The sequence below is a fragment of the Pituophis catenifer genome, unplaced genomic scaffold, assembly GCF_029215685.1.
Source record: "Pituophis catenifer annectens isolate HBS135680 unplaced genomic scaffold, rPitCat1.0.hap2 SCAF_10, whole genome shotgun sequence".
In the NCBI taxonomy this organism is placed as follows: Eukaryota; Metazoa; Chordata; class Lepidosauria; order Squamata; family Colubridae; genus Pituophis; species Pituophis catenifer.
This window is the reverse complement of record NW_027256890.1, coordinates 28,640,256-28,667,693: the sequence shown is the minus strand read 5'-3', so window position 1 is coordinate 28,667,693 and position 27,438 is coordinate 28,640,256. Positions and strand designations below refer to the sequence as shown.

The window sequence follows — 27,438 nt, the reverse complement described above, 5'->3', positions numbered from 1 at the left end:
GAAATTTAAACAAATAAATAAATAAATAAATAAATTTAATTTATCGAATTTCTATGCTGCCCAACTCCCAAGGGACTCTGTTCCTGTTTCCCTCTCAATTCCCCCTTGTCTGTTAGTAAATCCTTATATCTAACAATATTACCAAAATTGAAAACATTTGGGTGTATTAAAGCTTCCATAGTCTATATCCATGCTGGTATTTTGACATAGCATTTATCTCTTACTTTCTCCCAAACCAATAACTATGCATTTCTTATATAGTGTCTATGAAAATATGTGTGTATCTTATTTCTACCATACCACAAAAAAGTATGCCATTCCAGTTGCAAGTCATAACCTTCCAATGTTAATAAACTTATATTTCTTAGCTCGACCCATTCCTTCAACCATGTCAGAGTTGCTGCCTGGTAATATAGTTCCCAATTTGGTAACCAAAATCCACTTCTCAATCTCGTATCCTGCATCATTCTTATGCTTATTCTTGCCTTTTTCCCTTGCCATATATATTTCCTTATTATCTTATTGAGATATCGAAAATAGGCCTTTTCAATTTTTATTGGCACAGTCTGAAATAGAAACAATAATCTTGGTATATTCATCTTTATCAGTGCAATCCATCCCATGAGTGATAGTTGAAGATTCTTCCATTTTTCCAGATCTCTTTCAATTTGCTGTTTTAATTTATAATAATTATCTTCTTTTATTGTTACACATCTTGAAGTTAAATATACTCCAAGGTACTTAACTTTTTTCAATACTTGTATATTCAAAATTTTCTTCTATCTCTCTTTTTTGTTTTTCTGTCATATTTTTAGCCAAATTTTTTGTTTTGTCTTTATTTATTTTCAAGCAGGAGACTTTCCCATAGTCTTCTATTTGTTCTAATAATTTAGGGCCTGTTATTTGCGCATCTTCCATAATAAATACCAAATCATCTGCAAAGGCCTGCAATTTATACTCTTCTTTTTTAACTTTTATCCCTTTTATCTCTTCATCTCAATGAGATGAAGTTCCCACAACTTCCAAAGGCAGCTTCTGTTCCATTGGTTGATTGTTCTCCCTGTCAGAAAATTCCTCCTTATTTCCAGGTTGAATCTCTCCTTGTTCAGTTTTCATCCATTCTTCCTTGTCTGGCTTTCAAAGGTGCTTTGGAAAAATAGCTTGGCCCCCTTCCTCCTCTCTGTGGCAGCCCCTCAAATATTGGAATATTGCTATCCTCTCCCCCCTGGTCCTTCTCTTCCCTAGACCAGCCATGCCCAGTTCTTGCAACCGTTCATCGTCTGTTTTAGTCTCCAGTCCCCTCGTCATCCTGCTTGCTCTTCTCTGCACTCTTTCTAGAGTCTTATCTTTTTTATAGTGTGGGGACCAAAACTGGATGCAACATTTTAAGTGTGTCCTTACTAAGGCTTTATAGAGTGGTATTAGTACCTCCCTTGATCTTGATTGTATCCCTCTGTTAATGCAATTTAGGATTGCATTGGCTTTTTTGGCTGCCACCGCACACTGCTATCTATCTATCCTCTCTCTCTTTTAACAATTTTGGAATTGTCCCTAGTGGTTCTTCTACAATAAATACCAAATTGTCTGCAAATGCTTGTAATTTATATGTTTTCTCTCTTATCTCCATTCCCTTGATTTCTACATTTTGCATTTTTTTTTTCTTTTTATATTTTTCTTGCTTTTTATTGTTTCCTTAATTTTGCGTTTGTAAACTTTAATGGCAAGGATTACTTTGAAAAAAGAAAGACAAAACAGAGGCCAAATTTTAATGTTCTGCTTTTATTTTTGTTGCAAAGCGTTGTCAGATTGTGTGTTTAAATCATAATTTTTTCTGCTCCGGGACAGGCGCCTCCATCTCCGGATTCTGATTCGGCTGCTGACTCAGCGGTAGAAGATCAGCACGGCCGCATCCACGATGGTCTTCGAAGTGCTCCATCCGCGGTGAGTCCCGTAGCCGTCCCAGTCAAAGCTGGCAAAATCACCACATTGACGGGGGTTTCCTTCCGCGAAAAAGCCCCCTCCTCCAATGCAGTGCTAAGGGAGGAAGAAAGGGAGTTAAGCATCTTGTCTATTTCCTGACAATGACAACAATTAATCAGTGCCTCCAGAAGTCTCCAAAAACTGAAGGTTTTCCGGATGAGACTGGACAGCCATTTGTCTGAAACGGTATAGATTCTCCTGCTCGAGCAGTGGGTTGGACTAGAGGACCTCCGAGGTCCCTTCCAACTCGAGGATTCTATGTTCTATGTTCTGAAATGCCACAGTATGCTGTGTGCATGGATGACAGGGTGCAAAACTGTCAGATGTAAATGCCTTATTCTCTAATGTGTAAATAATGTATATATGGAACATCAGGGGTTAACTTATTCTTTGGACTTTAATGTATTCATAATTTACCACTCCCATTCCTGGCTCCACCCCTTGTATATATAAGGAGCCATCCTCCCCATTTTCCTTGCTTCTATCTTGAATATTCAGCGAATATAGAATGCCTATTATGATTAAAGAGAAATATATTTAAATCTCTAACTTCTATTATCTTTATTGAGTCTGATCCTGAAAATATTGCAACAAGCTGGTAGCAGAGGATGGTTAATTGACTCAATAAGTAATTAAAAATGTCCAAGAAAGATAGGCCCAACACCAGGGCCTATAGCAAAGAAATAGAAACTGATCAAGAGATGATCAACGAATCCACTAATGCGATTTCGAGAGAATCCGAAGAATACACCACTGAAGAAGAAGAACTGATGAGTGAAAACAACGACCAGGAAGAAATTGAGATAGAAAATAACGAACTCAGGTCAGAGATATTAAAGATACTAAAAAGCCAAAAGAATGATGAAAGCCTCATCGCGGACCTCCAGGAGATGCTGAGGAACAGCGGAGCAGCGAGAGAGAAAAACGTCATTAAAGAAAAACCCAAAGATCAAAAAACTGTGAGTGAAATGACTACTGAGAAAATAGTTGTAAAAAAGAAAAGATGTGACCTCGCGCGAAATTTTGAATGGCAGCCATCTTGGTTTCAACGAACTTCAAAAGAGAGTGAAGCAGAGCCAATCAAAACGCTCAGTTCAAAATTTCTGGCGCGAAAAACGCTATCAGACGAAGAAAGTGAAAAAGAAGTCTCAAACTCTTCAGATGAACCAAAATCAGAAAGTGAAGACGATTTAACAAAGTCTCAAGTAAAATCAGCAATGAAAACGCTTTTTGCTGCTTTTGGGCCAAGATTGAAAATTTCCAAGACATCAACGAAGAAGCAAGAAATCAAACCGACAACTCAAGACCTGCACGCTCCCATCCTGACTTCGAAAACGACGACACCCGAGCCCAGAGAGCCATGCCGATTCCGTCCTACACCGCAGACAGAATCGAGTGCCAGCGCACACAAGAGAAAGAGAAGAACCGTCGCCATCACCAAAGCCCCAAAAACCGAGCCAGAGACCGACTCATCTGAAGAGGAGCGGATCGAGAGAGCTGAAATGGAGAGAACCTTCCACAACGGCGCCAAAGAAGAAATGAGCAACGCGCATGTGCAAAACTACGTAGACGGCCCCGAAAGACTTGAACTGGCCAGAGAACCGCGCAGACTCGTTACAAGCATCCCAATGCCGTTCTGTAATTTCCTGCACTTGAGAGACCACGGACTGCCTCAGGTTGTAAGTAATGGACAAAATAATGTGGGGAACTTACCCAGTGACTTCCCAAAACTTAGAGTTGATGGCATTAATTTACAAGAGTGGTACCAACAGCTTCAGGTTATTTTCATGAAAGAAAATTTACTATTCTTTATAACTAGTCCTCCAAGAAGACCTTGGACTTTAAAAATAGATTGTTTACATCATAGAGCATTTTTCATAATAATTTCTAGCGTGTCTCCTGCAATGTATCATAGCATCAAACCAAACCTAACTGTATCAGAAATAATTCAATGCATGTTTAATCTATTTCACAGCGATAGCGTAGCCACAACCACAAGAATGTCTAAGGATTTCTTTTCTTCTAGAGTGAAACCAGGGGTTTCTATAAGTGAGCATTTGATAAATCTAAACAAAATAAGAGCTGAGCTGCAATTGAGGGGGGAAGTGATTTCAGATCAAACAATGAAAAGTGTTATTATCAATTCACTTGATCCATCATGGGATAGCTTTATGTCACACTTAGATACCATTAATTTGGGATATTTATCAATAGAAAGTCTATCTAACAAATTGATAGCAGAAGACAATTCAAGAAAAAATCGTTCCAGTAACCAAACAGAACACAAATCTTTTAGGAAAGTAGTCTTTCAAGATAAATATAATGAGGCCTTTAGATGCCACAATTGTGGATCCAGGGAACACAGTAGAAGAGACTGTCCCAAAGTCCCAAGGGAGAGACATAGGCCAGAATATAGGAACAAATACAATTACAGACAATCTTCCACAGATAGACACAAATATAGAAGTCCACCAAATTACAGAGAAAGTAGAGGGGGTAGAGAAAATTCAAAAGAGAGAAAATCTGGGTCACTAAATGGGCTAAATAAACAAGACAACACCAGAACACAACAAGATGAGAACAATAATTGGCTTATTGATTCTGGTGCAACAAATCACACCACTAACAACAAAAGTATATTAACTTCATTTACAGAAGATAAGTTTGTGATAAAGGTAGCTAATCAAGAAAAGGTTCAAGTATTAGGCAGAGGAAATGTGACCTTGCCTGGTTTAGGGAAAATAGAGGGGGTATTATTAATCCCAGAAATACCTCACAACATACTGAGTGCTATAAAACTAAGCAGAGAATCTGACATCAATATAGTTTTCTCAAAGGGGAAAGCAACTATAGAAAAGAACAAAACAAATGTAGGTACTGTGATGATAAAAGGGGGTCTACCCTATCTGATAACCAAAGAAAGATGGTTACATAACATTGATTCAAATATGGAAGATTGTATTGAAGCAGATGATGAAAATGTCAGTAACAGTGACAATGATGAATGTAAAATAACTCATGATAACAAAAATACACACAATGAGAAGAAACCAAAAATAGGTAAACCAATTCATGATGAGTGTGCTCACATCTTACATAGGAAGTTAGGACATGCAAGCTTTCCCGTAGTACAAAAAATGACTGAACACGCAGAAGGTGTCAAAATAAAAAATTGTGAAAATTATTTGGAATGCTCTGTTGCAATATTTTCAGGATCAGACTCAATAAAGATAATAGAAGTTAGAGATTTAAATATATTTCTCTTTAATCATAATAGGCATTCTATATTCGCTGAATATTCAAGATAGAAGCAATGAAAATGGGGAGGATGGCTCCTTATATATACAAGGGGTGGAGCCAGGAATGGGAGTGGTAAATTATGAATACATTAAAGTCCAAAGAATAAGTTAACCCCTGATGTTCCATATATACATTATTTACACATTAGAGAATAAGGCATTTACATCTGACAAATCCCCCTCTAAATGCCGGTTCGTTATACAACACCAGTTACATTCAGATTCAGGACAATATAATACATATAATTTAGAAGTTAAATATTTGTGTTGTTTAGAAGGTAAGGGTTTTGTTAATATGTCAGCTAATTGTTCAGAAGTATCACAATGTATTGCTTTGATGAATCCGTCTTGAGATAGTTGTCTCACGTGCTTAAATTTTATATCAATATGCCTGGACCTTTGTCCAATTGCATCGGATCTAGATATTTCAATGGCCGCTTTATTGTCTTCATGCATAATAAATGGTAAAGTAGGTTTCTTCCAAATATCTGTGATCAAATCATTGAACCATACAAGGTTATTTGCAGCTTTAGACAAGCAAACATATTCCGCTTCTGTGGTAGAAGTGGCTACCAGTTCTTGTTTACCAGTATACCAGTAAACTGGACAATCGTTCAATAGAAAAACATAACCAGAGGTACTCTTTCTGCATGATGTATCACCAGCCCAATCTGCATCAGCATAACAAGTAATTTTTGGTTCTTTGTCATTATTGGGTTCCAATATTAAACAAAAATCTAATGTACTTTTTAGATATCTTAAAATTCTTTTGACAGCTTCCCAATGATACAAGGTTGGTCTGCTAACATATCTTGACAATAAATTGAGAGGTAATGCAATATCTGGCCTAGTCCAATTAGATATATAAAGGAGTGAACCTATAACTGATCTGTAAAATGTGTTGTCTTTAAACTCAGGGGAAGATTCATCAATGTTTCTGAGAAAATCAGTTTGCATAGGTGTGTCACATGTTTTGGCATTATTTAAGTTACATTTGTTTAGGAGTTCAATGATTTTATCTTTCTGAGTAAGTTTGAATCCCCTTTTTGTTTTGTTAATTTGTACACCAAGGTATTTGTTCACTCTACCTAGTGATTTCAATGAGAAGTGTTCGTTTAACTTATTTACAAAGATTTCCCTGCTCTCTTTATGCTTTCCAATATATAAAATATCATCCACATAAATTAATACAAATTCAATATGATCATTACTCTTTTTTACAAAGAAACAGTTATCAGCAGTGGTGGCGTTGAAATCCATGGTTTTAAGTACTTTTACCAAACAATCGTACCATCTTTTGCCAGATTGCTTCAATCCGTACAGACTCTTATTTAATAACCAAATTTCGTTCTTATTAGTGTATTGACTGTGTGGTGCTCTTACATATATTTCCTTATCTAATTTTGCGTGTAAGTATGCAGTCTGTATGTCATATTGAAACACGTCCAGATTGAGTGCAGATGCTACTACAAGAGCTGTTTTGACACTCTCTGTTCTCACTGTTGGTGAATATGTGTCAGTATAGTCTTCTGGATATTTTTGTGCATAACCTTGTGCAACTAGTCTGGCCTTGTATAAGGTATTACCTCCTTCTAAATTCTTAATTTTATAAATCCACCTGGTACCTATAATTGTTTTATCCTTAGGTGCGATCGCAGGTGTGAATACATTTAATCCTTGTAAACTTTCCATCTCTTTTTCCATAGCTAGTTCCCATTTTTCTCTTTCTTCACGGGGAAGTTTCAATACTTCCTCATATGTATTAGGTGTTATTTGTTCTCTATCCATATGCATTATGTAATCTTTGTATTTATTTGGTATTTGGTTTCTATTGTTTCTAATATTTCTTTCAGGTTTGCTATGGTTGTCATGCAAATATCTAGCTTCCTTTTTTGTTAATGTGTCTGTCTTTATTTTATGCTGACTATTTGTCCAAGTTTTGGTTTTGTTCTTACTTTTGTTAATACTTTGATTTTCTGTTGTTCCTTCCTCGCAAGATATATTATCTTTGCTTTTATTAGGAAATATTTCATTAAGGTGCAATTTAGACCAATTGGCCTGCTCATGGAACACAGCTGTTCTGGATACTATAAATTTGTTATTATTATCAATGAATCTGTACCCTTTGGTTCCAGTTTCGTATCCCATGAATCTTAATCTCCTGGATACGTTTTCTCCCTTTCTCCTCAATTGTTTAGGTATGTGTACGTCTGCAGTAACTCCAAATATGTGCATGTGTGCTAATTTGGGTTTTCTATTGTACATCACCTCATATGGTGTCTTATTCACAATACTGGACCATGTCCTATTTTGAGTGTAATTTGAATAATGTAAGGCTTCTGACCAAAATTGTTTGCCTAAACCAGCATCCTCTAATGTGCATCTAATCATGGTTTGTAGTGTGGAATTCTTTCTCTCTGCAATCCCATTTTGAAATGCAGAAAATGGATTGGACGTGAAATGTAGCATCCCTCTATCCTTTAACCATTGGGAGAATTCTTTAGACATGAATTCACATCCCCTATCTGTCATAATTTGTTTTATTCTAATATTATGTTGTGTTTCTATGCGTTTGTAGAATTCCTTAAATTTCTGAAAGGTTTCATCCTTGTGCTTTAATGTGTAAACAAAACCATAGCGACTGTAATCATCCACTATTGTTAGGAAGTAACGTTTTCTATAGGTAATTGATGGAGTTAATGGACCAACTAAGTCCATATGTACCAAATCAAAAATATTGTTGGTTGATCTGTTAGATTTTTTTGGTCTGGGACTGGTTGCAATTGGACAAAGGTCCAGGCATATTGATATAAAATTTAAGCACGTGAGACAACTATCTCAAGACGGATTCATCAAAGCAATACATTGTGATACTTCTGAACAATTAGCTGATATATTAACAAAACCCTTACCTTCTAAACAACACAAATATTTAACTTCTAAATTATATGTATTATATTGTCCTGAATCTGAATGTAACTGGTGTTGTATAACGAACCGGCATTTAGAGGGGGATTTGTCAGATGTAAATGCCTTATTCTCTAATGTGTAAATAATGTATATATGGAACATCAGGGGTTAACTTATTCTTTGGACTTTAATGTATTCATAATTTACCACTCCCATTCCTGGCTCCACCCCTTGTATATATAAGGAGCCATCCTCCCCATTTTCCTTGCTTCTATCTTGAATATTCAGCGAATATAGAATGCCTATTATGATTAAAGAGAAATATATTTAAATCTCTAACTTCTATTATCTTTATTGAGTCTGATCCTGAAAATATTGCAACAAAAACTATCTCTCTCTCTCTCTCACTCACACACACACACAAATCCAGCATCCTAGGAATTCAGAATTCTAGGAATGAAAAGCACAGCTCAAAAGGATGTATGTAAGTCCCTGGTTTACATGTGTATCAAGCAGTGTGTCAAGAGTGAAAAACGTGGCAGCTATGTGCCTTTTTGTTTCATCTTGCCTTTAGAGTAAGGTGGGTGGTGGGGAGGTGTTGATTACGAATGGGTTAGTTAGAGAAACGAAACTTCTCCAGTTCCAGTGAAGCTGGTGAGGGGAGTCTGAGAGTTTTTCAAGGACATTTTAGCAGGTGTGAAGAAGAAGGCAAGAAAGAAGAAGAAAGAAAAAGAAAACTTGTTTACGTGAGCTAAGTGGAAGTCTGGGGGTTCGGCTGGGAAAATCATTGTTAAATATTATGTTCTGATGCCTTGGAATTGCAGAGTGAGTTTTACTTCGCCATTACCATGCCACGTATTCAAGAAACAGAAAGGTTTTCAGAAATGAAATGATCCTGGACTTCTATTTGGATACTCAAGCAGGATGTGTTTTTCGGGAAGGCCGGGATATACTCACATGTTCTGAGTTGCACCTGGTGAGTTTAATGCCAGAGCAGAGAGCCAATGCTGCCTTTTCATTATTAAATGCCCGGAATTGGACGAAGCCAGAGACAAATTCAGCTGAGAAACAGAAGAGAGATATTAAATGTGGTTGGGAGGATCGTAATTATTTTCACAATCTTGGTTGATGACAGTTGACAATCTGGGACTTCAACTCCCAGCATTCCCCACAGCCTGTTGGTGAGCTGAAGTCCACCCATCTTTAAACATAAAGGCTGGGGAATTCTGGGAACTGAAGTTCACCTATCTTGAAGCAAACTGGCTGGGGAATTCTGGGAGTTAAAGTCCACCCCTCTTAAACAATGCTGGCTGGGGAATTCAGGGACTGAAGTCCCCCCTTCTTGAAGTGGTCAAGTTCGCAAAACCCTGTGCCAGCCTCTTTCTATTGCTGTTTCCTAACAGCTGGACTTTTGAAGGGGTATGAAATGTCCCCCCAAGATAAGATACATCATTAGCCTAACCTGCTCAATCTGCTTTCTAAACCAATTAATCTTATCGCATTCTTTGACAAAGTGACAAAACTAGTGGACCAGAGGAATGCCGTCGATATAACTTACTTGGACTTCAGTAAAGCATAACCTCTATTCCAGAGGTCACCAACCTTTCGGACCAGAGGGACCACTAAATTCACAATTTTAAATCCTGCGGACCACTAATAAGATGTGCCTAATGACCGGCTGGGTGGGCATGACTAGGTGGTCATGTGACTGGGTGGGCATGGTCAACTCAATGTCACTCACGTTGAGGGGCACCTCACTGGCCTTTAATTGCCCCTCCCCTCCCAGCCCCTCCTTGCCTGCATGCCAAGGTTCCTTAGTGCCCCAACAGGAAGCAGCTGTTGGAGCTAAGCAGCCACCATGTGAAAGAATTGGCAAAACAGCTCAGTTCAAATTGGATCTGACCAAGAAGGGGACTCAGCAGAAGCACATCACTGAGGACTAGAAGCATAAACTTTCCAAGCAGAGGGAAGACCTGCGGGAGTGCAAGGCCAGGTACCGGTGCCTGGAGGCTCAGTGGGCTGAGATGTTCAGCCAGTTTCCAGGCCATGAGGCAGTCCCACTGGAACGAGGCCCTCCGGCTCTTCGCCACCAGCGGCTCTTCCCTCCAGCCTTCGCCCAAAGCCCCCCACCAGGAGGCCGAAGCAGACCCCGAGTCAGAATTTCTGCCCCCCTCCGACCCTCATAAAAAGACCCTGAAGGGGGAGACTCTCTGCAGCAACACAACCGTTCATTGCACGTATCCAGCTGAGGGGCCGTAGTTTGAGGACTCCTGATTTAGTGCAATATAAAAATGCAAATAATTTTTCTGCGGACCACCAAAATTTTCTCGTGGACCACCAGGGGTCCACAGACCACCAGTTGACGACTGCTATTCTATTCTATTCTATTCTATTCTATTCTATTCTATTCTATTCTATTCTATTCTATTCTATTCTATTCTATTCTATTCTATTCCTAGATAAAATAGAAAAATGTGGGTTAGACCCACCACCAGATGGATTCGTAACTGGCTGACCAATCGCACTCAACGTGTAGTCCTCAATGGAACTGCATCTATATGGAGGGAGGTATCTTCAACATCTTAATCGATGATTTGGCCGAGGGGAGAGATGGGGAACTCATCAAATTTGCAGATGACACCAAGCTGGCAGGAATAGCCAACACTCCGAAAGATAGGCTCAAGACACAGAAGGATCTTGACAGACTTGAACATTGGGCGCTATCTAACAAAATAGCAATAGCAGTAGCACTTAGACTTATATACCGCTTCACAGTGCATTACAGTCATCTCTAAGCAGTTTACAGAGTCAGCCTCTTGCCCCCAACAATCTAGGTCCTCATTTTACCCACCTCGGAAGGATGGAAGGCCGAGTCAACCTTGAATCTGGTGAGATTTGAGCTGCCAAATTGCAGGCAGCCAGCAGTCAGCAGATGTAGCCTGCAGTACTGCACTCTAACCACTGCACCATCGTGGCAGTGAAAATGAAATTCAATGGTGAAAAAAGCAAGGTTCTACATTTAGGCAAGAAAAAGAAAATGCACAAGTACAGTATATGTGGTACCTTGCTCAATGGTAATAACAGTGAGAGGAACCTTGGAGTCCTAGTGGACAACCATTTAGATACGAGCCAGCCATGTGCAGCAGCTGCCAAAAAAGCCAACACAGTTCTGGGCTGCATAAATAGACGGATAGAATCATGAACATGTGAAGTGTTAATACCACTTTATAAAGCCTTGGTAAGGCCACACTTGGAATATTGCATTCAGTTTTGGTCACCACGATGTAAAAAAGATGTGGAGACTCTAGAAAGAGTGCAGAGAAGAGCAACAAAGAGGATTAGGGAACTGGATATAACATATGAAGAAGGGTTGCAGGAACTGGGTATGTCTAGTTTAATGAAAAGAAGGACTAGGGAAGACATGATAGCAGTGTTCCGATATCTGAAGGGCTGCCACAAAGAAGAGGGGGTCAAGCTATTCTCCAAAGCACCTGAGGACAGGAGAAGAAGGAATGGATGGAAACTAATCAAGGAGAGAAGCAACTTAGAATTAAGGAGAAATTTCCTGACAGTTAGAACAATTAATAAGTGGAACAGCTTGCCTTCAGAAGTTGTGAATGCTCCAACACTGGAAGTTTTAAAGAAGTGATTGGAACTGGGCCACCAATTTTGGAAAGGAGCTCCTTCCTTTACCTTCCTCCTGGATCTTAGCTTCAAAAGAGGATGTCCTAGCCTAGGAGTCACAGGTGGTCCAACCCCCCGTATTGTGGGGCAGCCCTCTAACCGAGGCAAGGATGCTTACCCCGTCCATTGGGAGAGTACAATTCTGAAGTCTTCTGGGCATCACCAACATCATAAACAATAGGGATAGCCGGGCCGTTATCATTTGGACAGCTACCAGCGCCATATTTCACCGGATATTTCTGGAAAACAAATCACAGTTGGATTATTTTCATGCATGACCGCTCCATCAGCAAAGCAGGCAGAAGATGAAAATGTTTTATGGTGTCCTTTTCAACCCGACTGTAGGACTCTGAGATGAACCGAGGTGCAGTCATCAAAACTGAATTTAATTCATGGTGACTTCTTGGACCCCGATGACCAAGTGAAGGTCCAATTAGACGTTTTCTGAGTGTCAAGATGGAGATAGTTGGCTTTGATCCTCTTTTGAGATGTCTTCTTCCCCTTCCTACTTCTAAGACACAGTTCTGGGATTCTGATGGTCTCTCAACCAACCACCAAAGCCTAAAGTTGCTACGAATTCAATCAATCGATCAATCAATCAATCAACCAACCAACCAATCAACCAACCAGCCAATGCATATTTAGCATTTTAGGATCAGCCAGATCAGGTCCAAGAGATGGATGTATTTGGTGCGTGAACAGGCAGAAAAGTCAGGTTGGTTGGGCTCACCTCATAGAGTCGGAGAAGGTTACCCCCTTGCTCAGACAAGAAGCCTGTCTCAGTGTGGTATCTCAAGAAGGAAACATCCTGCCATTTCTTCATTGGGGTGTTGTTGGGAACATGCCATATGGCGATATCTTGGGCTCTAAGAGCGTAGTAGCCTGGGTTCTGGAAAAGAGGAGAGACCGTGGATGACAGTGGAGGGAGCTTCAAGAGTCCCCTTCTAAGACCCTTTGAGGAACTCTGAAGGCTGAGACTCTGTAGAAAGACACATTGATATGACACAACACCTGGAGAAGGACTGTCACCTGTCCCCTTCATCTGCTTTTCTTCATGGATGTAAAGATTATGGGTGAGAGGGTTGACTTTAGCAACACTCCATAAGGGTGACCTCTTCCCTTCCCCCATTGACTAGAAACATCTCTTGAAGCATTAATAAGAGAGGGTCAAGCTTGTCCTGCCTTCTTGTGCTCCAACGCACCCGAAGGCTGGACAAGAAGCAACAGATGGAAACTGGTCCAGGAGAGAAACAACCTAGAACTAAGGATAAATTTCTTGCCAGGGAGAACAATTAATTGGTGTAACAGCTTCCTTCCAGAAGTTGTGGGAGCTCCATCACTGGAGGTTTTTAGAAGTGACTGGACATCCACTTGTCTGGAATGGTCTAGGGTCTCCTGCTTGAGCAAGGGGTTGGACTAGAAGACTAGAAGACTTCCAAGGTCCCTTCCAACTGTGTTAAGCTTATGAAGTAAGGCACACCCCAGAAATACAATTTAATTGTTGTTGCATAAGTCTACTACAGCCACGTGTGCCCAACTGAATACAAGTCAGGAGATTCTGTGCCCAAACTGGCTCTCCGGTCATCTTCAGACATACCACATTTAGGTTCAAGGGGACCACAGATGTTGAGGTCTACATCAATGACACTGGATGGACAACATCTGCTGTTTTTTGCACCAAGTATTAGACACTATTCCCAACCCTGCCTATTGCTACCATCTCTTTGAGACTGAGTTTGGCCTGTGGCTAAAAAAGTTTGCTTTGCTTTCCTCTCCCTTGAAATGAGTTCCGCCTACCTTGTAGTCATCGCTCGTGGCTGCTATGGCGGATCCAAAGGTGTTATTGTTGGCCCAGTTTCCATCTCCATAGGGGTAGTTGGGATTGTTGCCTTGCTGGCTGGACCAGCGATCGCCAACGGTGCATTTCCCAAAGATGTTGTTCTCATGGACACTGGCCACCAGCGTCCAGCCGCCTCCGTTGGTGGACATGTCGCAGAAGGTCTGGTAGATCTCACCATCTTCATTCCTCAGGATATACAGTCCATCTGCCACACAGCAGATATAGATATATATATATACTGTACATTTGTGCTCAATGGTTGATATTTCAAAATGCCGCCCTCCTCTTCCTCCTCCTCCTCCACCACCTCCTCCTCCTCCTCTCCGCAACCCTCCTTCCCTTCTAGCACTGAGGATGTTACCTGGTTGGATAATGAAACATCTGGAGGCTGAAAAGAAGCTCAGAGAGCACCAAGGACCCCACAGTCTTCTTCCTCGCCCCTCCTCCTCCTCCTCCTCCTCTTCTTCCTTCCTCTTTCCTTCCTCCTCTTCCTCTCCTTCCTTCTCCTCCTTGCCCTCCCCTTCTTCATTTGTCCTCTTCCTCATTTCTTCCTTTTCCTCTTCCTCCTCCTCTCCTTCTTTTTTCCTCCTCCTTCTTTCTTCCTCTTCCGCCGCCTCTTCTCCTTCCCTCTTCCTCCTTCTTCTTTCCTCCTTCTTTCTTCCTCTTCCCACTCCTTTCCTTCTCTCCTTTCCTCCTCCTTTCTTCTTCCTCCATTTGTCCTCCTCCTCTTCCTTCTTTCTTCTTTTTTAAATAATTTATACATATCATTGTGTGAATGGCACGATGTTTGAGTATTATACATCAATACATATAAACATATTCCTAATGATTACATTCCATTTTCCTTATTTCATATTATTTACTCCTACCTTTTACACAAAATTTTAATTTTCATATAAATATTAGCTAGTATTCAATAATATCTAAACTGATGTGCTTTAGCATCCGTATTATCTTCCGCTATAGTTTCAATAGTATAACTCTCAAGAAAAAAAAAACACGAAATTGTCCGTCTGTTTTCTTTTCTCCTGTACACCATATTTCACCCATTTTTACAACATCCCTTTCCTTTCCTTTCCTCTTCTTTCTCCTCCCTCTCTTCTCTCCTCCCCTCTCCTTCTCTCTCCTTCCCTTCTTCCTTCTCCTCTCCTTTCCTCTCCTTCCCTTTCTCCTTCTCTCCTTCTCCTGTCCCCTCTCTATTTCCCCTCTCTCTTCTTCTCCTTCCCTTTCTACTCTTCTCCTCCCCTCTCTCCTTTTCCCTCTCTACCCTTACTCTTTCTCCCCTCCTCTCCTACTCCTTTCCACTCCCCTCCATTTCCCTCTCTCTTTTCGTTGTTGCATATAATATTCCCAATACCTATAGAATATGGTGTATTTTCCAATTAATATCTCTTTCAACTATAATCATACAGCTTCTTTAAATTGCATTCAAAAATCAAAGAAACAGACTTAATCACTTACATATATTGCTAATAATAATAATCATAATTATACTATCATCACAATATTAATTAATCTTCATGTTAATAATTTTATACACATCATCATTCTAGTCACATATATATATTCTTTTTATACTAACATCACTTCATTAATCAAACAGCATACCATCTAAATATCAATTTCTTACATCCTCACATTTCACGCTTACTACTATTTTCATTCTTTGTGTCTATTTTTCATATTTCTTTCCCTAACTTATTTAACTTTGTGATACATTGCTTTACACCCTTCTATTCTAAACTTTCACTAATGTTTTTCTTTTTCCTCCCTTCCATATTATTATATTCAAAGACATGATACTCTGTTTTATCATTCATATTCCCATTCTCTAACTCTTCCTTTCTATATATTTTAAAATTTATTTAATACACATAGATATATCTACTTTCACTTTACCTACCTGAGTCATATTTTATCTACTTTTAATAATACTATAATTCAACCATATCATTCTAATATTAATACAATTATTACCATATAATCCTGACATATCTTTAACTCTTTTTCTCCCCTTAACCATTATCTCTTATCCACATCCTTTCCTTTAATCCTACCTTTTAAAAACTTGTTTCCCCTCTTTTCCTCTTAAGTCTTTCATTCCATCTACTTCGAGATTTATATTCTGAATCCATAATTTAATTTTTCCTCCTTGCCCAAATTCCCACTGTTTAATTTGAGAGCTTTCTATTCTAAATCCTATCATTTCCCCCCAAGCCTCTTCTTGTCCCTCCCATTTCTTTTTTTAAATCTTTTAAAGTGTTTTCCTCCTGTTTTAATTCCTCAATTCTTATTCATTTTAATCGTGTCTCCTCCTTGCTATCTTCTGTTTGCTGGTTTCTCAGTTCTAATTCTCCTTCTATTCCAGTTGATAATTCCATTTTTTCCTTCTTGTCCTGATCTTTACTCTTCATCTCTTGTATACAATTTTCCAGTCTTCTATCTATATGGTCCAATATTTCCACCATGTCTTTGTGCAGTTCCAGGATAAGGTCCTTAATGTCTTTGTTATTTTGAGTTATTAACTCCATTTCGTTTAGGTCTCCTCAATCATCCATTCAGAAACCAGACCTCCTAATCAAGTTTAAATGTCTCATCAATGTCTAATCAAATCAGTTAGTTACTTCAGGGATCCTCCACTCCTCAAGTCATTTTTGTATATTCAATAGTATTTAGGGGTCCAGACACCAATTCTTTTTCTTTTAATATTCCAGTCTCCAGTGGTTAGAAAGAAAATATACATCGTTCAACGGTTATTTCCCTCCATTTCAATATTTGCTCTCAGTCACAAAAATTTACTATCATCAGCAGATGGCGTTCTTTACTTCACTTTGCTTCCTCTGCTTTTGTTGTGACTCCTAATCCTATTTTACTTTTATTTTGACACACCCAGTTTATTTCTCTTGCTTAGTTTATCTTATAGCTCGGTTGTTTGAAGAAAAGGTAGGTTTATAGTTCCAGCATCTTAATATGCCTTCTTAATATCATGCCTTTTATTTGGGGGATTCCATTATCCACTTAATTTTCTTTTTAAACAGATACTTACTTCTTTAAATTTCCAATATGCTTTTTTTCACACAATAGTTGCACGCCGCTGTAGCAAATTGTTCTAAAAGGTATTCCCCTTAAATTTTTTGTGGGGTCCAACTTCAGCTGTAAATCTTTTCTTACCCAGACGACACACCATTCAACATTTCTCTATTCCTGCACAAACTTATGGTTCTGGCTATTCCCCGGCTTCATGGCAGCCATTTTGACTGCCGCTGCTCTTAGTCTTCGGATGAGGGGGTTTTCTGAGTCAGGGAGGGGAGATGCGGCTCCCCTCGATCTGCAAGGCGGTCCCCCTTTGCTTCATCACCCCTCCAAGGTGGCTATAGCTTCTAGTGAAGCCCCTGACAGGGAGAGCTCGGAACGGACCCACAGAGGTCGCAGATCTCGCACCGAAGACACCGGAAGTTCAACCGGAAGCTCCCCAGAAAAACAGAACAGAATAACCAGGTTGGAAGGGACCTTGGAGGTCTTCTAGTCCAACCCTTGCTCAAGCAGGAGAACCTATACTATGTCAGACAAGTGACTGTCCAGTCACTTCTTAAAAGCCTCCAGTGATGAAGCACCCATAGCTTCTGGTGGCAAGCTGTTCCACTGATTAATTGTTCTCACTGTTAATAAGATTCTCCTTAATTCCAGGTTGCTGCCCTCTTTGATTATTTTCCAACCATTCTTCCTTGTCTGACTTTTAGGGGCTTTGGAAAACAGCTTCACCCCCTCCTCTCTGTGGCAGCCCTTCAAATATTGGAAGAGGCTCTCCTGTCTCCCCTGGTCCTTCTCTTCACTGGACTAGCTGTGCCCAGTTCCTGCAACCGTTCTTATGTTTTAGCCTCCAGTCCCCTCATCATCCTGGTTGCTCTTCTCTGCACTCTTTCTAGAGTCTCAACCTCTTTTTTATAGTGTGGTGACCAAAACTGAATGCAGGATTCTAGGCGTGGTCTTATTAAGGCTTTATTTATTTATTTATTAATCATATTTCTCTGAGGACTCTGGGCGGCTTACAACAATCGACAGTATACTAAATAGCATATTGCCCCCCAACAATCTGGGTCCTCATTTTACCCACCTTGGAAGGATGGAAGGCTGAGTCAACCTTGAGCCGGTGAGATTTGATCCGCTGATCTGCTGAACTAGCAGTCAGCTGAAATAGCTGCAGTACAGCACTCTAAACACTGCGCCACCTCGACTCAAAGGATAAAGTGGTACTAATACTGCCCTGGTCAATACAGATTGACTACGGCAGGGATGTCCATTGTGTGTTTATGTGTGTGTCATAAAGTCAAAACGGCAACCACGACCATGAAGTCAAAGCCCCCTCCTCTCTTTTCCATGCCTCCCAATGCCCATCAAGTCAAGGTTGGCCTTCAATCCCCTATTTGTGGCCAACATTTTGACTTTTTTGCCGCTCTCTTGCAAACTCTGTTGCACTGGGGAGGAAACCAGAGGGAGGGAGAGACACCCATTTATCGCAAAGGAGTTTATGATGGACTGAAATTACCCAGAAACGGAGAGATTTGATGGGGATGAAGCGGCCTCTTTGCTCACCTGAAGACTCTGGCAGGGCAGCCTTGATTTCCTTGCAACTCCCGTACAGCTTCTGGGGATGGCCTGGCTGGGAGGGATGGCAGGAAGACCCCGTTTCCCATTTCATCAGCAGGTCCAGCAGGTCTTCTTTGGCTGTGGTGATGCAGCTGCCACCGGCTGTCGAGACAACATGCAACAAAGTGTAAACTCAACAAAAAAGCCAGAAGGATGTTCTGTACCCATTGGGCCCTGGGCATGACTTCTATTTCTGTTTACTGGGCCTGAGTCTGGGCGGCTGATAATATTAAAAAGATAAGACTGCAGGTAGTAGAATAGAAGGAATGAGCTGGACGGGACCTTGGAGGTCTTCTAGTCCAACCCCTGGCTCAAGCAGGAGACTCTATACTATTTCAGCCGAGTGACTGTCCAGTCTCCTCTTAAAAACCTCCAATGATGGAGCATCCACGACTTCTGGTGGCAAGCTGTTCCACTGGTTAATTGTCCTCACTGTTAGGAAGTTTCTCCTTAATTCCCGGCTGCTTCTCTCCTTGGTTAGTTTCCATTAGTAGTCCTCGACTTACGACCAGCACGGAGCCCAACATTTCTGTTGCTAAGTGAGACGGTGGTGGTGAGTTTTGACCAGTGATGAAATGTAAAATTCGTTACTACCAATTCTGTGGGCGTGGCTTGGTGGTGGTGGGGCAATGTGACTGGGTGGGCGTGGCCAATTTTTTTTTTTTTTTTACTTTTAAAAGCATTTTTTCTACAACCTCTTCGGCCAAAGAGGCTGTAGAAAAAATGCTTTTAAAAGGCTCTGACGATCCCAGCTGAGTTGCCTGATCGGCAGAGACTTTTTTTCTTTTAAATGCCTCTGACGATCCAAGCTGAGCCGCACGATCATCAGAGGCTTTTTTTTTTTTTTACTTTTAAAAGCATTTTTTCGGCCGAAGAGGTTGTAGAAAAAATGCTTTTAAAAGCAAAAAAAAACAGCCTCTGATGATTGCGCGGCTCAGCTGGGCATGAGGGGGGGGGGGGGCTAGGGATTTTTGCTACCGGTTCTCCGAACCTCCCACCTCCATCGCTACCGGATCGGGCGATCCGATCTGAACCGGGAGCATTTCACCCCTGGTTTTGACCCATTTTACGGCTTTTCTTGCTAAGTTGCTAAGTGAATCATGGTTAAGCTAGTAACATTGGTTGGTACTAAGGTTGTTAAATGAATCTGGCTCCCCCACTTCTCAGATGACCCCGGGACACTGCAACTGTCATAAGTACATGCCAGTTGCAAAACCTCTGAATTTTGATCATGTGACCATGGGGATGCTATAAAGGTCGTAAGTGTGAAAAACGGTCGTAACATCACTTCGAACAGTCACTAAAGAACTGTTGTAAGTCAAGGCATGCTTTGAACATTTGAGGAGAACCAAACTATTAATTTTTAGAATTAAATACAGATAGTCCTAGCTGCATTTAAGGGTACTATCCTGTGGTTTTCTTTATATTTATCTTTTAACGGCTGAATGGTTTTTAAGATTTTATTTGTTTAACTTTCAGCTGTCTCCTTGTGTACCACCCAAAGTCCTATTTGTGAGATTGGCAGCCGTAGATAGATAAATAAATTTGGGTTTTTTTCTGTCGCATTTCTCCTAATCCCTCTGTTTCCGTTTGTCCTTTTCCTGAAAATACTTTGTGCCAGCTGTTTTACCCAGGGAGATGTTTCCTGGTAGGGCATGAGGGCGTCTCACGTTTTTCAGCTTTCGATTTCCAAACATTAGGCTCAAATATCGGGACATGCGTTGGGGACTGTAAAGATATTTTGATTACTTTCATATAATTTAGATGTAAGCTGCTTGGTAAATATCATAACTTTTCAGGCCAGCAGTTCCCCAGAACCATCAAAGGAGAACCTTGTTCTGTCTGCAGTGAGCCTGGTGGAAGATATATATTTTTTAATCATTTCCCTCCAGAGAAAGGCTCGGAAACAGGGAAACCAGCTCAAAGGATGGCAAGTAATCGGGTGCATTTCAGGAAGAAGGAGAAGAAAGGCAGTGAGAAAAGCTTGAAGCCCTTTGGAGGAGGTTCTGCAAAAGTTAATACTGGTCATCCCTGAAGGTTTTTAAGAGGAGGCTGGAGAGTCACTCGTCTGAAATGGTATCGGTCGGATCTCCTGCTTGAGCAGGGGGCTGGACTAGAAGACCTCCAAGGTCCCTTCCAGCTTCTATTCTATTCTATTCTATTCTATTCTATTCTATTCTATTCTATTCTATTCTATTCTATTCTATTCATTATGTTTATATACATTCTATTCTACTCTACTCTACTCTACTCTACTCTACTCTACTCTACTCTACTCTATTCTTCTATTCCATTCCACTCCACTCCACTCCAACTACCAGCTGTGAAGGTGGTGCCATGCAGTGGGTAGAGGTCCAGCCAGACCATCCACTGTGCTGGAGCGGATTGCCTGGTGTATGTGGGCCACCTTTGACCTGCAAACTGACTACAGCGGAAATAAAGACGTTCCTTGAGGAACCAGTGCAAGGAGAACCAGAGTAGCCCAGTCATGCCCAGTCCATAGAGGGAGTGGGAAGCGGGTCAAAGAGGCAGCCAGCAGAGTGTGAGGGTGATATCAAGAGGCCAAGAATCAAGTCAGCGTCTGACGTTGAAGAACGAACAAGACTGGGTGAAACTGGCTTGAACATTTTTGTAACTCAGATCATTGCTTTCTGAGGCTAGTTTAGGATTGCATGGATTATTTTCTTGCTGAGCTAGATAAGATTCATGCAGAAAAACACTTTCATTTGTGTTAGCACGAGATGTAATTTTGAGAAGGTAAAGCTAACAGCATTTGTGGGGCATGTGATCAGACGTGGATTTACCACACCAGGCTAAGCGTTGTGCAATTGCAAAAATAACAGCAGATTTGAATTCCTGGTGTAAAAACACATGTTTTTAGAAACCCTGGCTGAAAAAGAAAATTGCAAAAATTAATTTTCAGCCCGTTAAATGACACGCCCTGGCTGTGGCATCTCTTCAATTATTTGTACTTCTTGCCAAACCTTCTGTCGATGCCACCAAAACGTCCTTGGCCCTTTTGTAGGCAAATCCCGTCCCTCAGCTCAATCTGTACTCAACCGCCATTCAAGACGTTGCTACAGGTAGTCCTCGATCTACAGCCACTCATTTAGTGACCGTTCAAAGTTACAACACCACTGAAAAAGGGACTTCTGACCGTTTTTCACACTTACGACCGTTGTAGCTTCCCCTTGATCAAAAAATCAGATGCTTGGCAACTGACTCGTATTTATGACGGTTGCACTGTCCCAGAGTCACGTGATTCGTTTTTGTGACCTTCTGACAAGGAAAGCCAGATTCACTTAATGACCGTGTGATTCAACACTCAACAGCTGTGGCAAAAAAGGTCATAAAATGGGTGGGACTCCCTTGACAGCCACTTTATTTAGCAAGGGAAATTCTGGCCCCAGAACTGTGGTTGTAACTTGAGGACTACCTCTTTTGTGCATTTTTCAGAATTCTGCATTTTGCATATCAAGATAATATTCTGATCCATTTTCTCCTTATCCTGCCCAGGGACACTATGGAATTCCCGCTTTCTGTGCTGAATTTGCCCTGCGATATAAGCCAATGCTGAGTATTGATGAAAACAGTTCTTTTAATTACGGTATGTATTATTATTTTAATATTGATGAAAGAATTTATAGAAAGTGTGCAGAGAAGAACACAAAAATGATTAGGGGACTGGAACAGTGGTGAAATCCATTTTTTTTTACTATTGGTTCTGTGGGTGTGGCGTGGTAGGCGTGGCAGGGGAAGGATACTGCAAAATCCCCATTCCCTGCCCACTCCTAGGGGAAGGAAATTGCAAAATCTCCATTCCCACCCCACTCCAGTGGAAGGATACTGCAAAATCCCCATTCCCTCCCCACTCCTGGGGGAAGGATACTGCAAAATCCCCATTCCCTCCCTACTTCTGGGGGAAGGGTATTGCAAAATCCCCATTCCCTCCCCACTCCTGGGGGAAGGATACTGCAAAATCCCCATTCCCTCCCCACTCCTGGGGGAAGGATACTGCAAAATCCCCATTCCCTCCCTACTTCTGGGGGAAGGGTATTGCAAAATCCCCATTCCCTCCCCACTCCTGGGGGAAGGATACTGCAAAATCCCCATTCCCTCCCCACTCCTGGGGGAAGGATACTGCAAAATCCCCATTCCCTGCCCACTCCTAGGGGAAGGAAATTGCAAAATCTCCATTCCCACCCCACTCCAGTGGAAGGATACTGCAAAATCCCCATTCCCTCCCCACTCCTGGGGGAAGGATACTGCAAAATCCCCATTCCCTCCCTACTTCTGGGGGAAGGGTATTGCAAAATCCCCATTCCCACCACACTCTGGGGCCAACCGGAGGCGGTATTTGCTGGTTCTCCGAACTACTCAAATTTTCCGCTACCGGTTCTCCAGAACCTGTCAGAACCTGCTGGATTTCATCTCTGGACTGGAGGCTAAAATGTATGATGAACATTTGCAGGAATTGGGGTATGTCTAGTTCAGGGGTCGGCAACCCGCGGTTCCAGAGCCACAAGCGGCTCTTTGGGCCCTCTGCCACGGCTCCCTGTCCCATCACTGGTCCGCCACGGCCCTCTTATTTCTTTTTTGGACTCCAGCCCGAAGCGGCAGGAGGCGAAGGCTGCTTTACGTGCAAATGTGGCCTGAAGGCAGGTACAGGGCAGCTTCGCTCCTGCACTCTCCTCCTCGCCTCCTCCTCTCATAACCTCCTGGCCAGCTGTGGCTGAGTTGGGAGTGCGCATGCTTGGAGAGGCCCTCCTTAATCGAGGTGCTGCCTGCTCCGAGCACACCTTTCCTGAGCTTTGGTGCTCCCTTGAGGAGGGTCTCCCCGCCCGTGCATAGCTCCTGACTCAGCCACAGCCATCCTGGGCGTCCTGAGAGGAGGAGGGGGAAGAGGGTCACCAGAGAATGCAGGACCAAAGCTGTCCTGTACCTTCGCGCCACATTTGGCACATACTGAGCCTGAGTGGCGTAGGAGGCTAATGCCTCCTACTAAGGCAGCATTTAACATCCAGCTGCCTGCAATTACTGCGAGTTCAATTCTCACCAGGCTCAAGGTCGACTCAGCCTTCCATCCTTTCTAAGGTGGGTAAAATGAGGACCCGGTTTATGGGGACAATAAGCTGACTTTGTATAAAATATACAAAAGGATGAAGGCTATTGCTTAACGCATTGTAAGCCGCCCTGAGTCTGCGGAGAAGGGCGGCATATAAAAATAAATTAAAAAATAAAATAAAATAAAAATTTGCACATAAGGCAGCCTTCGCTTCCTCCCACTTCAGGATGGAGTCTCCCTGCATGTGCGAACGCTCCCGGCTCAGCCACAGCCAGCCAGGGGAGTTACAAGAGGAGGGGGGGAGGAGGAAGACGGTCGCCCGAAGGGAAGGGGGAGACACACACACACACACACACACACACAAAAGAGAGAGAGAGAGAGAGAGAGACATAGAGAGAAACACACACAGTGATACACAGAGAGGGGGTGAGAGAGGGGGAGAGAGACATGGAGAATAGTTTTGTGGCTGGGTAGGCGTGGCTAGGTGGGAGTGAGTGTTGTGGCCCGCCAGCGACCTGCGCGGATTGTTGCTGATCCCGACGACGAGGAGGCTGGTGTGGTGCCGCGCCAGCAGCCTGTACAGCTGGTGCTTGAGTTGGACAGCAAGGAGGCTGGAGAAGATGTGGTGCCAGAGGCAGAGATTCAGCCAGGACCTTCAGAACCTCCAGAGGCTCCTTTAAGTGAAGAGGATGAAGAGGAGGAGCCTCTTCTCAATGCACGGGCACGCAGAGCTGCCAAAAGGCAGGAGTGGCTCCTCAGGAGGAGGTCTCCTCGAGAGTAAGGCTTGGGGCTAATTGGCCACGCCCTTAGCCTATTTAAGAAAGAACGCAGCTTGTAACAAGCTGCAGGAAACAACTTTAGTTCGCTAATCATCGCGTTGGGATTTCTCTGCAACCTTGCTTCTGGGCTTTCTGCCAACTCCAGTCAGACTCTGACTATCTTATCTGTGGAATTCTGGCAGGCTGTTAAGGATGCTTATTAACAGCCGGCATTTGCTAAAACTGCGTTATTTGAGTAAACTAAGTTTTGTTCAGAGTTTGTGTGTGCTGTGTTCTTTGGGATCCGTAGCTGGGGCAGAACAATGAGTGACATCGAGTTGGTCACGCCCACCCAGGTTTTGTGGCTCCTGGTGTGTTTTTTTTTCTGTAGGAAACGGGTCCAAGTGGCTCTTTGAGTGTTTAAGGTTGCCGACCCCTGGTCTAGTTTAGTGAAAAGAAGGACTAAGGGATCTGAGGCGCAGCCGCACAGCCCTAAAAAGGGAACATTTTGAAGTCTTCCGAATCTGCAAAGGTAAGTAGAACAGCGAGTGGGAGGGGAATCCGCTGTGCCACGTGATTTAGATTAGCTAGAAAGCAGGAAATCCAACAATTCTGGCTAATATAAATTGCACGTCACAGCTGATTGTCGCCCAGCTGATTGTCGGAAATACCTGTTCGCCCGAACCGGTAACATTTTTTACTACCGGTTCCCCCGAACCGCTCTGAACCGGTAGCATTTCACCCCTGGTGGAAACTAACCAAGGAGAGAAGCAACCTGGAACTAAGGAGAAATTTCCTGACAGTGAGAACAATCAGCCAGTGGACAACTTCAGAAGTTGTGGGTGCTCCATCACTGAAGGTTTTCAAGAAGAGACTGGACAGCCATGTGTCCATGATTTTTTAAGGTCTCTTGCCTTGAGTAGGGGGTTAGACTAGAAGACCTCCAAGCTCCCTTCCAGCCCCAGGATTCAGGGATTCTTTGAGAAGCCACTTTCCCACAAATCCACCGGTTACTCACTCACCTGCAGGTTGTGCTTTTGCAAAGGCAGCCCAGGCCAGCAACAGAAGAGCCAATGACTTCATTGTGGAGGAGCCTCTAGAAAAAAATGTGAATTAATCTGTGAATTAAAAGCAGAGATTGGGCCCTTTAAGAGTCTGTGCAAAGGTGCAATTGCATAAGACGATCCTACTGGCAATGTTTGATTGTAACAGTTAAGCACACTTTGTGTCTAATCCACCTTCTTGCCAATTTCCAAGCATTGTTTTTTGCCCATTGTTTTTCCAATTCTGCCACAGGTGACAAGACCCAGATTTCAACAAACAGCAGTAATTGTTTTTAAATGATTTTAAGCTGTGAAATCCATCTTTCAGATTTGATGGGGGATTGGGTGCAAATGATTTTGCCGCAGGAAATGTTGGAAATGTCACCAGTTACCAGGTTCATATTACCACATGTGGTGGACATGCCCTGAAGCGAAAAGCTATTGGAATAAAATTAAGTTATGGGTGGAGGAAATGATACAACAACATATAGATTTAAAACCAGAGCTGTTCCTATTGGGTATCTTACCAGAGAAAATGAGTAAAGATAACATATATTTGATTATACATGTAATAACAGCAGCAAGGATTGTTTATGCACAAAACTGGAAAGCAGAGAATATACCTTCGGAGGGAGAAGTAATTAAAAAAAATTAGATTGTGAAGAAATGAATAGATTAACTATGATGATAAAGGAAAGAGAAGTTTCAGAATATTTTAAGATATGGAATAAATTTTACTATTGGTTAGAAAAAAGATACAAATAAGTTTTTAAAAGAGATTGAAAAAAAAATTGGTTGTAATTAGAATATTATATTAGTGGAAAATCTTTGTAATGGATTTGGTGAGATTGAAGACAGAAGAAGAGAAGAGAAGAAACTTTTGAAGATAACACCGAAATGTCACATGGAAGAAATGAATGATGTACTAAATGTTTGTTTGTCTTAAAAAATATAAAAAAAAGAAGAGACTGGACTGCCATCTGTCAGAAATGGTGTAGGGTCTCCTGCTTGGGCAGGGGGCGGGGTTGGACTAGATGACCTCCCAGGTCCCTTCCAACTCTGTTAATCTGTTAGAACGGGAGTCTCCAAACTTGGCAACCTTAAGACTTGTGCATGCTAGCTGAGGAATTCTGGGAGTTGAAGTCCCCAAGTCTTACATTTGCAAGTTTGAAGACTGCTGTTGTAGATGGAGACTTTGGGAAATGTTGCCACAAAAAGAAGCAAGAGCAGGGGATTGTAAAAGATTTTTTGAGGGGGACATAATTTAGGTAAGGCACTGAGTTAAGACTGGTTGGGGAAGCAAGTAAAGTCTTAAAATAAACCCAGAATGTTATAGGGTCGTCTGTTTGAGCAGAGGGCTGGACTAGAAGATCTCCAGAGTCCCTTCCAAGCTTTATTAGAGGTGAATTTTATATGACATACTAGTGAATTCTAAAAACAAGAGCCTGGACTGCCATCTGTCAGAAATGGTGTAGGGTCTCCTGCTTGGGCGGGGGGGGGGGGGTTGGACTAGATGACCTCCAAGGTCCCTTCCAACTCTGTTCATCTGTAAGATCTGTAAGAAGAGTCGAAAGCAAGAGCTTCCTAGACAGTTTAACAGCAGATCCAGTGACAAAGAGTCTCCTTCATTGGATGGGAAGCAGAGGCACGAGGGGTTGGTCTAGGTGACCTCAAGGATCTTTCCATTTCTGTAATTCTATGGCTGCATTCTTACCACTTGCTTAATCTGAGGAATGAAGTCAGCTCAGTTCTGGAATTTACAATGCAACTAACCAATCCTCACTGTGTGTTAGATCAGGAAAAAAACCCCCTTAATGATGGTTAATATTGTAATAAATAAGAAACTTAATATTGATTATATTGATTGATAAGAATAATATGAATGCTGGTCTTTGGCTCTTGGGTTGAATATGCTGTGAGAACGCAGCTACGATCCCCATGGAACAAATGTCTCAATTTTTCTGCTACCATAAATAAAAAAGGCACACTTTAAGTATTATGCGTTGCAGAATGCATGCTTGTTCCTGGGTTTTCCATCTGCACCCCAACGATGGACCCCCATTCTCCTTTCTGGCAAATTTTGGACTTACCTGATGGATCTGGAGCGTTTCTTTGATGCTTCTTTGATAAATGCCCTGAGCACAGGTTGGTCTTACCTGGATGGGGAAGATCGCTTCAGCTGAAGAAACAGGAAGCTCCAATCAGCCTGGTC

The 27,438-nt window shown here is 41.9% G+C and overlaps 1 protein-coding gene across 1 annotated transcript; it reads right to left on the bottom strand.

Annotated features, from left to right (window-relative positions):
* Positions 1-1,789: 1,789 nt before the first annotated feature.
* Positions 1,790-27,438, bottom strand: LOC139322487 (intelectin-like protein). Its single transcript, XM_070951616.1, has 8 exons — positions 27,383-27,438; positions 25,206-25,279; positions 18,307-18,462; positions 13,671-13,918; positions 12,604-12,762; positions 11,992-12,112; positions 9,147-9,250; positions 1,790-2,034 (listed from the first exon to the last, which is right to left on the bottom strand). The coding sequence occupies exons 2-8, from the start codon at positions 25,264-25,266 to the stop codon at positions 1,882-1,884; spliced, it is 1,002 nt and encodes a 333-aa protein (XP_070807717.1). The 5' UTR covers positions 25,267-25,279; positions 27,383-27,438; the 3' UTR covers positions 1,790-1,881.